This window comes from Suricata suricatta, chromosome 7, assembly GCF_006229205.1.
Source record: "Suricata suricatta isolate VVHF042 chromosome 7, meerkat_22Aug2017_6uvM2_HiC, whole genome shotgun sequence".
NCBI classification, from domain to species: Eukaryota; Metazoa; Chordata; class Mammalia; order Carnivora; family Herpestidae; genus Suricata; species Suricata suricatta.
In genome coordinates, this window is record NC_043706.1 from 51,568,861 (window position 1) to 51,584,692 (window position 15,832).

Here is a 15,832-nt window from a genome sequence, read left to right on the forward strand (position 1 = left end):
TAAAAAAAAAAAAAAAAAAAAAAAAAAAAAAAAAAAAAAAAACTAAAACAGCAAGGGATATAAAGATGAAGACATAAGAGTTTGTATCCTTTCCAGAATAAAAGTCAATATATTTGCTTTTGGCCTGAAATGTATGTATTTGCAGTGGCATGAACTTCTTTGGCAAATGGGCAGTCAGTTTTTGCTTAAAACCACCAAATAAATACTATTTATATACATAGAGCTTTGGGGTTCCTTTACTTGAGGAGAGAATATGAGAATCTAAGATGTTGCTCTCTTATCTCACCAAAATGTTTTTTTTATCAGCATACATGATTTGTATTTTCAACTCCTACATTTAAAATGAAAGTCTATGTAATACAATCTTTCATCAAGAGGAACTTCATGGTCAAGTGTTCTGGGTGTAATTTTTACTATTTTAGACTTTTGCCCCAGTTTTGATAAGGGTAATGTTCACATTTCAGTAAGAGTGCCAGACACTGAATACTTTTCCTAAAATATTCCTGATTCACCTGGACTGACCTGAAAACAATCTGAATTTACAGGCTGTTACTTAATAGAATGTTTATATTTTCTGAGCTGCAAGCCTCACCACGGCCTTCATCCAGGAGACAATACCCATGCAGGAGTGGGAAAGAGGCCATAGCTATGGGCATGTGGTTGATCATATTATGCATATACCAAACATAAAGGTCATTAAAAGTATAGTCAGTCCAATTACACTACTTTCACAAAAGGAAGACTCGCAATAGGAAGAATAAAAGTTATTTTTATCTTGGGGCACCTGGGTGGCTCAGTCAGCTAAGTGACCTACTCTTGGTTTCTCCCCAGGTCACGATCTTGAGTTTCACCAGTTCAAGCAATGGGCTCTATGCTGGCAGCACAGAGCCTGCTTGGGATTCTCTCTCTCCCTCTCTCTGCCCCTCCTCCACTCATGCTGTCTCCATCTCTCTCAAAATAAATAAATAAACTTTAAAAAAAAGTTAACTTATCTCCTAAACAATGCATACCTTTTTTCCTTGAATTCCCGGTAAACCCAGGTATCCCGGTTCTCCTGGGGGACCTACTGCTCCTCGCTCTCCCTAGGTGACATAGAAATTACGTAAAGATTGCAGACCTACCGCTTATGAAAGATATCACTGATTTTATCTCTACACAAATCTCAAATTTATCATTTATGGTTACAAAGTTTGTTAACATTTAGAGTTATTACTGCAGAAACAGTAAAGAATGAAAATTTATGAGTCCCAATAAAATGACTTGTATTGTTTTCCTGTCTTTGTAAGTTAAAATAATTCTGATGGCAAAGATTTTCAAATTTTATAAATACTTGTCATCTATATTTTATAGCTTTAACAATAAATAATACAGCAGTGATGATAATAAACATTGGTGTCTTGTTTTGTTTACTAACACTTTTTCTTCCTCCTTGAGACTGCTTATCCTCATATTGCTACTTTAAAGAACCTATTTTATTGTTAAAAAACTGGTGAGTAAACAGAATTAAAATTTCTGAAAATCTCATTATTGTTTTTATTTGTTATATATTTTCTATCTCTCATGAATACACTACACACAGTTTGGTTATTAAGATTTGCTCTTAATCTTTTGTCAAAACATGTGAATATTGTGATGTTCTTTATATGCCATTATGTTTTTAAAACATAATTGTAAATTACAGAATAGTACTTAACTATAGTGATTTACCATCTTTAATAAAATAGTTATTGTTAATATTAGTTTTCACAATTTTCATTTTTATTAAGAATATGGGGGTGAATGTCTTTGTAGTTAAATCATATGCACACTTATGTTTGCTCTTCATACATATGGATATTATTTTCTTAGAAGTAAATTTGTGAGCTGTTTTCTTTATGGAAAAAAGATTCCTTAAAAGTCTTAAGTAAGGACATTTTCTGAAAGTATATAGTGACAAATTATCAATGACATTCAGGTTATGTCTGTAAGATAGGGGGCGCAATCCTGAACTTGCTTCATGGTTTTCATTTGATTTACCATTAGTCCCAAACTCTATCACATTAACTGAAGCCTACTCTCTTTTGTGGAAACAGTTTTGCCCTCTTTACTTACTATGCCCACTCCTGAGCTACTCAGTGTTACTCTAAATTGCTAACAGCTTGAAGAGAATTGAAAATCCTATTGAAATAAACATGAACCATTTGGTTTGGAGGAAACAAGCCCCCACACTAAAGGCCCATCAAACAGTAAACAAAGGAATAGCATCACTTGTGAGAGTCATACCCACTTTCTTTCAGTTACAGAAAACAGGAATATTCTCTGGACCAAAGCATATAAGCATATGGCATTTGCCATTTCTAGGAAAATCAAGCCAAAATATATTTAATGTCTTTTTTTTTTACCTCAACTATGATAAAGTTTCCCCCAAACAAATGAAATGCCCCACTGGTCATGTTTTTTCCTGGGGTAGCTCTGTGACAGAGGTAATCCTTAATTTCATGTCACTTTTCTTAAGGGATATATATGGTAATTTCATTAAATAATGAAGGGAAAATATAATAATTTGAATGTATTTCCAAATGTATCAAATGGTAATTACCTTTAACCCAGAAGCCCCAGGCATCCCTTGAAGTCCAGGCTCACCTTTATTTCCCTGTCAATGCATCAAACCATTTGAATTTTTAAAAAAGGCACAATATATCTTATATACGCACTTAAGGGAATATATTTTAAATAATTTTTACATTTCCAACTTTCCAGTTGTTTAAAACATAGACTCTGTATATTAAGCCTATTAAGAAAAACTCTTGTAAGCAAGAAATGGGTCTGCACATTTATAGAGCTTTCCAAAAGTAAGTTTTAAAGCTAGAAGCCCCAAGTAAGGGGAGAAACCCAAATCCTCAGGGACCAGTGTTAATTAGCCGGGTCTCCGCACTACCCAGGCCAGAGATCTGGACACCACCTGCGCGTCTTCATCTCTCCCCTGTTTCACTTTCTCAGGGTGACTCACCTTCAGTGTGCAACTGAAGGAAAGAAAACTAGATTCAAATGTAGAGTGGCTTTTAAAATATATATATGAAAAGAAAACTTTACTTTGTGTTCTTTTTCAGGCCTCAAGTGCACTCCTTTCCGACAAAAGCTTGAAGGACGAGACCAACTTGACACAGCAAAAAATATAAAACTATAAATAGGGTGGGGTATATATAGAGGATATGTCTGCTGGCTAATAGGAGAGACTGTCGAAGGTAGTGCTGGTTTTCAAATACACTTTGATAACTAAAATCCCAGCCTGGTCTGGCAAAAGCCAGAATCAAACTGGGTTCACTAATAATTAAGGCAACCAACTGAATTTTCAGCTTTTAAAAAGTTTTCTGGGTTGCTCTTATTGAGAAATATATGAACACAATATTTAGATTTCATTAAAGCATTTAGCACATAACGTTATTAAACCATAGAACGGTTCCTTAAAATTTCTAGTTTTACAAGTGATTCAGCATAAATTCAGAGGTGACAAGACTTGCTCCAAGTTACATGGCTTGATTATGTTAACATATCCTAATGTCATTTAGATAATAATTTTTAAAACTGGAAAATAGTATGGTTCAGTAGCTATGTTTTAAAAATGGTATTATAAACCAAATTAGAAGTTTTCTAAAGTTCTACCACAAAGTTTTAGCCTCATCTTTGCCCTGTTTAATATAGCCTTTTTTGGTCCCATTCTAGAATTCACAGCAACGGATAAGGCCTAGTTCACAAACACAGTTGACAAAATAGGCAGGGATACACTAACGTAGAGGTAAGTAAACTACGGCCGATGGGCTAACTCCAGCCTAATGCGTGATTCTGTAAATAAAATTTTGCCAGAAACCAGCACAACCCACGCAGTTTGCCCACGGCTACTTTTGCATTACAATAGTAGAACTGCGTAGTTGCAACAGAAACTGTATGGCCCTCAAAGGTTCAAATATTTACTACCTGGCCAGTTGCATAACACCTGAGCTAACATACTATATGAGAAGAAGTTGAAGTGTTTCACTGAAAAGATTACATTTAAGAGGTATAATTTTAACACTTGCAATCTATTTTTAACAAAATAATTGCACAAGTACAAGATGAGAGGAGACAAACTTCTTAGTAATTCACGTCACAATAAACAAACTGATGCTGGAAACAACACCTTGCCTTTCGGGCGATATTGGCAGGATCTACTCAAGTGGCAGATGCCACAAAGTACTGTTCTAAAATCTTTTACGGAAATTCTAGCAGGTTTAATTGACCTCTGGCTCAGTGAGCTAACCATGTGAAGTGGCTGATGAAATCTTAGGCTGAATTCTTAAGAATTAGAGCATCCACAACACCATGGGGGAATCCGCCATACCGCAGTTACTTAAGAAATATGCAATTACTCAGCATCTTCTTAGAAAATGACTTTGAGAAATTATGGAGAATCTCCAGTTGGCAGGCCACTCTCTCAGGGTCTTAGGCCACTTCTGTGCACGCTTACTACTGCCAGCACGCCACACAATACTCCAGGGATTCACAAGGGTCCACCATTGGTGAAAGGGCAGATACTTTCCCCTAGTCACTAGACTCCCATGATGTTTCATCCTATTTCTTTCTCTAAGTAATTTAGAAATTAAAAGTAGAATAATTAGGTTGTCTACTCCTCTACTCCTTTAGAATGTCACGCTCTATTCCTGCGGGACAGTGTCTAGTTAAAGGTTCGATGCTTCCAAAACAGCAATTTCATCATTTCCTTTTGGAAAGGTTGTCCTACATTCTCTAATCATTAAATAGTGGGGAATAGTTTGAGTCTAGCCAGAATGTACTTGATTTGACCCTTCTATTAAACCAAGAAAAAAAAAGTTCTTTTAGCACAGGATGCTATATACCTAAAAATGGTCAAACCAGAGCATCTGAAGTTTCAGTTCAGTCTTGGGAATAACCCAACCTGACATCCTAAATATATATTTTTTAAATATGAAAGTAAAGATAATACATTATCATACCCACAGTCCTGAATGAGAGAATGCCTAATAAAACTCACTACAAGGCACTTATGATAAAAACTCCATATACATTCTAGTAAATAAAAATATCAAGAAGAGGACTTAGAAATTGGCAAAAGTCATCCTTAATCATAACTACTAATCCTCTATATTGGTCGGGTTTGACACTAAACTCCATAGAACTCTACATAGTCCTCAGTGCCCCTGAGATGACAATAAAGGACGAGAGGGTAAAGTAGTAAGAGATTCTGGACTTTTTCCAGCTTAAACAAGCCCTGCTCTACATTAGCCTGTTTCATATGCTTAGTTTGTTCTAAGATTTCATTCTTACAAATGACTGTTCATAGAATTAAAACCACACTTAAAATCAATATAATTAAAAGTTTTACTGAAGCACATAGATGGTAATTTTGCACAAAGTGTTCTTATCGATTTCATTTATTTACCTTAGATCCTGGTGTTCCAGGCTGACCCGGTGAGCCATCATGTCCCATCAGACCCTATATTTTTAAGTGGAAGTTTCAAGAGTCTTATTTCCTTCAATAAAGGATAATAAAATAATCTAACTAGGCAAGATAGCCTGAAGGCCAGCAAAGCCCTCCTAACATTGTTAACCAAATAACCTACAAACAGCAAAAGTTCCTGGAGGCCTAGTAAAAGACAAATGTATAGAAAGGTTCATTTCTTTTTCTAGATTCTCACCTTCTTCCTTATGCCATGATGAGTAAGAATTAGGTTTCCTGGGGCACCTAGTGGCTCCTTAGGTTAAGTGTTCAACTTCAGCTCAGGTCATGCTCTCATGGTTTCTGGGTTGGGCTCTGTGCTGAAGCTCAGAGCCTGGAGCCTGCATCCCTCTCTCTCTGCCCCTCCCCCCACTCATGCTGTCTAACTCTCAAAAATAAATAAATGTAAAAGTAATTAAGAAATAGGTTTCTTTATAGCTGTTATCCTGGTCAACTTTACTTACAATTTCTATTTTATTAAATGATATATTGAAAGAGTGACAATCTAATAAATTCTCTGAATATAACAATCTCTCCTAAAGTTTCAAAATGGTCATATTTTTAACTAACCATATGATTCAAAATAAGACAACAGTAACATGCAACAGGGAACTGATTTAATTTGGAGTCTACTGTATCTTTTAAATATTTATTTACTTAGGGAGAGAGAAAACACAAGTAGTGGGGGGCAGAGAGAGAGAGAGAGAGAGAGAGAGAGAGAGAGAGAATCCCAAGCAGACTCCATGCTTAGTGCAGAGCCTGACACCGAGCTCAATCTTATAACCACCGTGAGATCATGACCTCAGTCAAAATCAAGAGTTGGATGCTTAACCAGCTGAGTCACCCAGGCACCTCTGGATTCTACCTTAAATACCATTACATACATTAAAGACACTTGCTCTCTCTTAAACATAGCCAAGGAAATGTGATGAGCAAAAATATTCAATTAAGATCATCAGAAAATATAATCTCAATATGGTCATATTAAAAATACCATCATCACTATTGTTTTGCTATCAATTTAGGATATTATTTCAACCATAAAATTTAAAAATACCTGTTCAAAGCATAGTGTACAATATAATGATACATAATAACTATTTCAAACATCCTGATAATAATGATATTAACATACAGGAATCCCTGGAGCTCCTTTTTTTCCTAGTGGTCCTGGAGGCCCAATTTCTCCCTAAAAATCAAATAAAGATCAAATTTGAAATTGCAAATTATCAGTTCATTTCCATGAATTTCCTACCAAACCATTATAGAATGAAAATTCAATACCAATCAGCCCAATTGGTCTGCTTCCCCTTTCTCTACTGTAAAAGAGAAGCAACATAGTGTAAAAAAATCAGGTATGTGGTATCTTAAAAGATTTGGGTCAAGGGTCTACAGAATCACTAAATCAAATATTATATTAGAAAATCAGGAGTAATACTGTCATTGTTCAAAAGGAATACCTGGGAGTTCACTCAGAGTTGGTGAGGGGGGACAGCAGGGGAGAAAATCACGTAAAAAAATTTTTTATCAGAGATTAAGAAATTTGACAGTACACATAAATTAATAAAAAATAAGATAGAGAATAACAGCATTCTTACTTCAATTTCTGGGATTGTAGCTAACTAGGTACTCCGAGGGAGTCTGAATCCTGAATATAAGAACAAACTCTGAAAAGAACATCTTCTATGAGAGAGTTCTGGTCTTATAAGAAATAGATGAGGTCTTCAAAAATCCCTTATTTTAATTAAATGTACTCTGGGTTGGGGCTATGATTATGAGGATTTGGAAGAACACAAAAATCTTGCCAGAGGTCGAGATGCAGGAGCCAAGAAGGCTGGAAGCATCTAGAGGGTATGCTCAGCTCTTGGGAAACTGAAGAGTGGGCTAACCACAGGAAGAGGCTGTCATACCTATGATGACCCAGGACTCTTAACAAGGGCTGACATGGTATCCATGGCTACCAACAGGAGGAAGCTCTTCATGGCCCAATTAGGCTGACAGAACCCATACCAATTAACATGAAGCAGTAAGCTCATATTCAACAAGAAAGAAAGAGGAAGAAGCAACCCACAAGACTGAGAGTTAACAGAGATAACAACCTACAGATACTGGAATTGTTAGAAACAGACTTCAGAACAATATATGAGATCTCTACTAATTAAAGAATGGAATCATGAAAGACTATTAGGAGTGTAAATGAAACAAGAGGCTATCAAGAGTAAAAAGATGTTATTAAAAATTTAAAATTCTAGAAAATTATGATATTTTAGATCAATTGGTGGTTTAAATAGCAGATTAGACACAGTAAAGGAAGAATAAGTAATTGGGAAATACACCAAAAAAATTTAACCAGAATGTAAGAGTCAAGGACATAAAAATAAGAAACTTTTTAGAAACATGAAGGACAAAATTAGAAAGAATAAAATTTATCTAACTATAATTCCAGAAGGAGGGAATAATGATTGGAAGAGTTGTAATTGGGAGATAATGGTGATATCTTCCAGAGTTAATAGAAATAATACCACAGAGCCAGAATCAAAGGGAATTATCCCCAGGATGAATAAAGAGGAATGTGTATCTAGACACACTGTAATGAGTTTTAGAATACACACACACACACACACACACACACACACACACACACACAAATAAAATGAAATAAATACCATAAAAGAATCCAAAAGAAAGGGACAGATCACTTACAAAAGAACAATAATTAGAATGACAGCAGATGTTTCATAGTTAATAATGGAAGTCAGAAGACAACAGAAGAAAATCCTCAAGAAGTTAAGCAAAAATAATCATCAACTCTGAGTTGTATACCCTACCAAAGTATCTCTTAAAGGCAAGAGTAAAATAAAGATATTTAGAATTAGGTAAATCTGAAAGTTTGTTACCAAGATATCTGTACTCAAAGAAATTCAAAAGAAATGGTTCAGAAATTAGGAAAATTATCCCAAAAGGATGGTCTAAGAGCACAATATCAAAAAGTAACTAAGTAAAACAGAAAGTGTATGTATAAATCCAAATTAATGTTACCCATTTAAACAACAAAACAAAACTAATTATAAGAACAAATAATACTTTGTGAAATTATATCATATCTGAACGATTAACTATAGCCATGAGTTTGGTAAAAATGTAGTCTACGTGAATATAACACCACTTTGCACTTTTAATAAATGATGTAGATGCAAATCTTTCAACTTTCATTAATACTCACTTTTTGTCCCATTAATCCTTGGTTTCCAGGAAATCCTGGTATTCCCTAAAAATTAATAAAGTAGATCTTAATTAAAAATATATATGTATTATATATAGAGAGACTAAATCATTAAAGAAGAGGAAGTCCTAACTGAATTTTTGACTTGTAAATAATGCATAATTTCAAACCTGTATCATCCATTTATAGTATAACACTGCTACTCATATTAATCCAATTTTGGAAAAGAGAAAATTTATGAAATTCAACATTATATGAACATCCACTAGTATTTAAAGTTTTAAATAAAGGCTTTCAAAAATAAAAGTGGTTCTTTCAGACCAACATAAATGATAAAATAAGAAGGATATTTCATTTGAACATATTCCTGTGTTATTTTAAATGAATAATGCAAGAAAAACTGTCACATCATAGGGGTTCAGATTCAGTACAACAGTTCCAAAGGCACCCACTGCCTCACAACCATAATTAAGAACTAATAAGATTAACCAATGTTCTCCAAATTGAGTCTACAAACACCCAGGAACCTAATTCCCTGTATGAAATTTGGCAATTTTTTCCCTAATGATTCCCTTATGATACAAACATGAACAATATGCAGAGCATGGTTGAGGAAGAATACAGAGAGCTCTTTTACACGACTCAATCCACATGTACAAGTTGTCTAGCAAGTTTCAGAGAATATTAATGCTCATTGTATATTTGAGAGTAACATTAGCACATTTGTTAATGGGAAAAGAGTCTTACAGTCATTCAATGCATTTACCAAAAGAACCTTTTTCACCCAAAGCAAAGTGAGAGTATTAATCAATTTTCAATTTTATTGATTTTTCTTAGCTCCTTTATCAATGACATTTCAGTTGAAATAAGTAACATTTGTATGTAAGTATCTATATAGACAGACTCTGGCAGGAAAAGGAATTTGAAAGACATGGAAATTGGGCCACAGCAGTATTTCTTTGAAAGTCCACCGCATCATCAAGGCTTTTGAAGACCAACTTACTCCTCAGAAAATCAAGGCAGACAGTAGAGAGGCCACTGTCAGGGAGATCAAGTTACCTTCTATTCCAGGGAGAGTCGGCCATTAATTTGATTTTCACATCTTGATTTTATTAGAACAATACTGGCCAATGTGTTAGCCACAATTATAATTCAAGACACATTCATAAAGTTCTAGTTTTAAAATCTGAACTTGACTCATAAGTTGGAATTCAATTTGGTTCCATTTAGTTCCATTCACTTTGCCATAGCACTATACCCTTTGCAGAGGACCAAGGATGTATGTGAGCAATGACCATAAACAAAGGGCTTGCAGTCTAGTTGGAAACACAAACCTTTATAAACATACTAACTAGAAAATAACATAAAACCATATAAATTTTAAAGTGACATTATAAAGTATGAGCATGGTATACTCTAAAACATAAAGCAAAATTAAAATAATTGAGTTATATGTATAAAGAACATAAAATGATATGAATTTTATCCTTCCAAGGTGGGAAATACATATTCTTGATGCAATCAGTTAAGATGAATATAGTTCCAAATACGTTTCAAAAGACCATAATTTGGAATGAAACCATCTATAATCAGCTCCCATTCAAATATACATATACTCAAACTCACTATAGGTGTAGACTAAGTTCTGAATTTAAATAAAATCTGTCTATAAATGTGGGGAGCGGCAAAAGACTCTTATCAGAAACATGACGGCCATACATTGCTCTATGATGAAACAGGTGCAGCTATGGTCATGCAGTGTCCTGTAGCCTCAAGAACCCCTAAAGGGGTCGTGCAATTTCCCATGATACTGTTAGACCTGAGAAGATGAATTTCTTGTGGCATGGTGTCCTTCATTGCTGTTTCCTCACTATTCAAGTCTCTGTGCCCTCACACAATCAATATCAGTACGAATCAGTTACAGATATCCTACCTCTACTTCTGAAGCCAATTCCAGTGTCAGAAAGGCTAACCCCTCACTGTGGGGGTAAATCAGAGTTACACCCAGACACCCTAGCCTCCACCTCCCAGAAACCCTTGAGAGCCCCCCAGTTCATTCCCTGGATCTGATCTGATACCCTATTATCTAAATAATTATAATACTGAACTTGGTCTATATTTGGACAGAGCCTCAAATGTTATTTCAGCATATCAGATATTGAGGGTATTCTGGGGGAGTCCAAATCTAAAAAAAAATTCATTTTCCTATTGTCTGCTTAACAGGTAAAACATTAAAATATATTTCAGGGATATGAAGTCATATATTATATGCCAACTATGCTAAGAACTATTACTTTACAAATATCACCCAAAAATATATAACTACATAATATTAAAAAAGAAAACACAAAAGTGATTTATAAAAGCAATTCTTGGCAAAACTAACATAATACCATGAACATGCCTGGAATAGAGGACTGTTAAGAGAGAGATTAACCGGAACTGAAACCAGTCAGGGCTATATTAGTTAGCAAAATTCTCCTATAATTTATTTTCCTGGGCTCCCACTTATTGAAATTCTCTAAATTTTACAAATTTTACACCAGCAGAAATATTATTCAAAACCATTTGAAATTTAGCAGTTTGGTGATCCAAAGTATTTAGTAAAAATTACTTCATACAGCAAATGTTTTCCAAGCCAACTATTTTATATTTCACTTTCAGCCTGTGTGGTTTTGGATTCAGACAACTGTGAAAATGTATAAATAAAGACAGAAACAAGCATTTTATTTGGTAAGAGTAAAGGGGCATATCTATCCCACTTCTGTGATTTCAGTTTAGGTTTGAGAAAGAGCAGAAAGCCAACTGGAAAATCCTGCATAATGTTGTGGTGAAAAAATGTTGACATAAAAAAATGTTCTAGAAGCTTCTCTGTAACCACTAAGCCATTGATGTGTAACAAAAGTCATTAAGAACTGAAATACATAATTTCAAATAAAAGATTTGGCCCTTATTTCCTAAAGACTACTTTACAGAGAAGAAATGTGTTCATGATACATTACTTAGAAAAGATACAATATCACTTGGTACTTTCTCACATCCCATGAATGCATTTACCTTACCCCTGAAATCAGAGCATCTTGGATCCAATCTGCTTGTAAATAACACAATATTTTCAGTGTAGTAAAGACCAATCTAATCTGTTAATGGTACTTTTTAGGAGTTTTAATTTATTTAGAGAGTGTGTGTATGTGCACACATGAGCAGGGGAGGGGCAGGGAGGAGGGGGGAGAGAATCCCGAGCAGGCTTCATGCTGTCAACCCAGAGCTCAATGCAAGGCTGGAACACACAAACTGTAAGATCATGACCTGAGCTGAAAACAAGAGTCAGACTCCTAACCAACTGAGCCATCCAGGCACCCCCATTTATGGTATTTTTCAACATTTCTACAGAGTGGTCAAGATATTTAACATATAATCATCAAAATATTAGAAGCATGTTATGTTTTCTATTATATCTAGAAGTGATGTGTTTGTTCCTAAAGATTCATGAAGAAAAATACATCCATATTGAAAGTATTGTTCTTATTAGCTACAAAAACCACAATGATTATTACAATTATTAGTAAAAAGCATAGTGGAAGCAGTTATAAGTTTTGACAGTGAAGTCAGCCAGCCCATTATCCAGTGGCTGATGGACTCCAGGCCTGTTATGTGAATGGTGGAATCTCAGTATGCCCATTTTTATGTGGTGAAAATAACGGGCTCTGCCTCATTGAGTTGGTACATCATATTCATGAACTCTCACGCACGCTCAGCTCAGTGCTGGCGCGTTAATGAACACATCTTCACGCCTCTCTTTTCACAGCTCCTCCCTGACCTTTGAAAGTTGTGAAATAGATGAAGTCAATTCTCTCCCATGTCTCAAACTTTGTCCTCCTTCTCCATTGCAGGATTGTGTGTGTGTGTGTGTGTGTGTGTGTGTGTGTGTGTGTGTTTCCACTACCCTTGTTTTCAAAATTTCCCACCAAACCCAAGACTGACTCCGGCAATCTAAGACTTCCCACTAGGGAGTGCTAAGTTGGTACTGCCCCTCTATCATTACCTTTGCCTTTCCCTGTTTGGCTAACTTTGACTACAAGGATTTTTGAACATTTCTATGTATTTCATCACAATTCTTTCTGAACAAAATATAACCCAAAGTTTCAAATACATTTTCAGTTGATCCCCCACGGTTTTCATTCATTTTATAAAATTCCACACTGACAGAACACTATGAATGATGTACAAAAGATTACTCTGTGGTAAGGGAACTCTAAAGAGAAGTAACTCATAAACATTGTTGCCAAACCTAAAAGAAACCAACATATAAGTACTTGCAATAAACCCATAATAAGGAAATCACCAGCTTTGCTACGCCCTTTAATACTTTAACACAGTTTTATGACCCCCTTTAATCATCAAGGGGAAAAACAGTAATCTGAGTAACACTGGATGAATTTATTCTTCCCTGGCCTACATATCAGGACCTACATGGGACTGGACCCAAAGTACCCAAAGACAAGTAATTTCAAAGAGAAAATACTTTGGTAAATATTTCTGGGATACTCACGTTGATATACAACAGAAAATGTCACCAGTTTGACATAAAAAGTTACAGAAAGAGATGAGAAATATCGTCAGAAGGAAAAAGCGATCTGGAAGCCCTTACAAAGTGGCTTAAGGTTACCAGCATTTCTCTTGGACATTTAAAAGCATTTCTACATTTTAAAGAAGATTATTTACTTTGACAGAGAGAGGGAGGGAGGGAGGGAGGAAGAGCACGCACAAGCAAGTAGAGGGTGGGAAGAGGAAGAGAGAGAATCCTAAGCAGGCTCCACACTCAGCACAGAGCCCAACACGGGGCTAAATTCCAAGACCGGAGATCATGACCGGAGCTGAGAGACTCTCAACTGACTGAGCCATCTGGGTGCCCCTCTACGTTTTTTAAAGGTCAAAAAGATATTCTAAACCACTTTAAGATTGTAAAAGTATCATTTTGTGACATAAAACAAAAGACAAATGTTTAGCAAATTAAAATAATATACTTAAAAACACAGAAGAGGAGGGGGAGAGGATGAAGAGACTCAGGGACAGTGTCTGTACTACCACATCATGGAAAGTCAGGGAACCATCCTGAACCCAGGAATCCAGAAAATTAACCCATCCCTTTACATTATTAGCAAGTAATATCATGCATGTGAAATATATTAGTGAGTTAAAATGGATGTACACACACAGACACATGTGAAACTGCAAAACAATTCCATCTGAAAGAAGTTCAAAAATTGTACCAGAGCTGCTTTAGAATTTCTGATCCTCTGAAAACCTAAAAACATATAGACCATATTTTGTAGTACATGGATCCTCACTGTATAACGTGAAACAAAGCATGATGAATTTCTCAGTAAGGAGAATAATGAAAATGAATTTTTAAAAGACCTTTATAGTCAACTCAGTTGCTGAGTAGAATATATACATTTTTTAGAGAAATCTGATATTACTTTTTAAAAAGAATTTTATATGATAGAAGTCAACAAAAAAAATGTTTAAACCTCAAAGGTGAAACTAGTTTGATGAAGAAAACAAATGAATTTTTAACCTTAGTTAAAATTTACATAGTAAAAACCAAATAAGCAATTATTTGAAAATTACATCTCAGTAGTTGTCCATGTATCTTTTATTTAAACATGTATATACTGTTATACCTAAAGCATGTTTATTGTGCAACCAAGCCCACTGTGAATTTTGCTCTGCTTATATAACGTATATCCCCATTTTGCTGTTGAAAAAGGAGATAATACACTAATAGCATTATTAAAAGAAAAAACTTAAAGGAAATTATGTTTTCTATTGACCCATGACAAATAACACATATTCTGTGGCTTAAAGAAATATCAATATATTCTCTTTGGGTTCTGTAGGTCAGAAGTAATGCCTGGGTCTCACTGGGCTAAATTCAAGGACTTGGCAAGGCTGCACATCTTTCTGGAATCTGTAGTAAAGAAATCATTTTTTATTCATTCAGGTTACAGGTAGGATTCAATTCCCTGCAGGAGGTAAAAACAAAAAATAAAAAACACAAATGCAAAAAAAAACCACAAGGTGTTCTATTTTCTTGCTAACTATAAGCTGAGTGCCATTCACAGCTTCTAAAAGCTACCATAATCCTTGAATCATGGCCCCCTTCCTCCACCTTCAAAAAGAGCAATTGGCTGGTCAGGTTCTTCTGGAGTTGAATCTTTTTGACTTGTTTCTTAACCATCTTCTCCCACTTCTAATCATTTTGGATTAGACTGAGCCCACTCAGATAATATAGGATAACGTCTCCGTCTCAAGGTCAATGAATTTATCTGCAAAGTCCCTTTACAGTGTGAGGTATATGTCCTGCAAACTAGGATGCAGATATCTCTTGTGGGAGCAGAGAGAGTCATTATTGTGGCTACCACAGAAATATTACCTAAAATCCAAGGACCAGATAGTTTCTAATTTATTTAAATGTCTCTAGGGCAATGAAGATGGAGATGATTGAAGTTCAAATCATGAGGCCACCATACCCTAATAACAAATACAGTCAAGAATAATACCTAAAAAAAAAACCCTCCAAGCTCATCTAAATTGTTAATACAAACGCAAATGGATTTATTATGATGTTAGTAAATCGAATATAGCAGTGTATTAGAGAAGTAGAACATGATTAAGAGGGCTTGTTTCAGGATGCAATGAATGTTCAACATTAAGAAATAAATCCATATCATATGTTTACTTAAGTTGTTAATAGTTTAGTGGAGAAACAATACAAAATCATCTAAAAAGTATTAAAAATGTATTTTGTACAATTTATCAGGCATTACTAAAAATTCTTAAGAATATAAGACTAGAACTTTGTAAACTGGAACCTGAATCCATTGGAATACCAATTGTAAACATCATACTTGGTGAAACGGTAGACATTTCTGCTTAAAATCAGGAATAAAGGCATAAGCTATATTTAGAAGTAGTGATTCCACTTACAGAAATACATCCTTCCCTAAAATATTGCATAATATATGGGAATATATATATAACATTAATAGGAGAAGTTAGGTGAAATACATCATCCATGCTATAAATGAAATTAGATATTTTATATTCTCTTA

The 15,832-nt window shown here is 34.9% G+C and overlaps 1 protein-coding gene across 3 annotated transcripts in view; it reads right to left on the minus strand.

Annotated features, from left to right (window-relative positions):
- Positions 1–15,832, minus strand: part of COL21A1 (collagen type XXI alpha 1 chain) — a 183,771-nt gene that overhangs the window by 13,319 nt on the left and 154,620 nt on the right. For all 3 annotated transcript variants that reach the window (XM_029945443.1, XM_029945442.1, XM_029945444.1), the window contains exons 18-22: positions 8,715–8,759; positions 6,627–6,680; positions 5,435–5,488; positions 2,579–2,632; positions 1,011–1,082 (exon numbers count right to left, since the gene is read on the minus strand). In XM_029945443.1, coding sequence (XP_029801303.1) covers positions 1,011–1,082; positions 2,579–2,632; positions 5,435–5,488; positions 6,627–6,680; positions 8,715–8,759 — 279 coding nt within the window. The remainder of the gene's footprint in view (positions 1–1,010; positions 1,083–2,578; positions 2,633–5,434; positions 5,489–6,626; positions 6,681–8,714; positions 8,760–15,832) is intronic.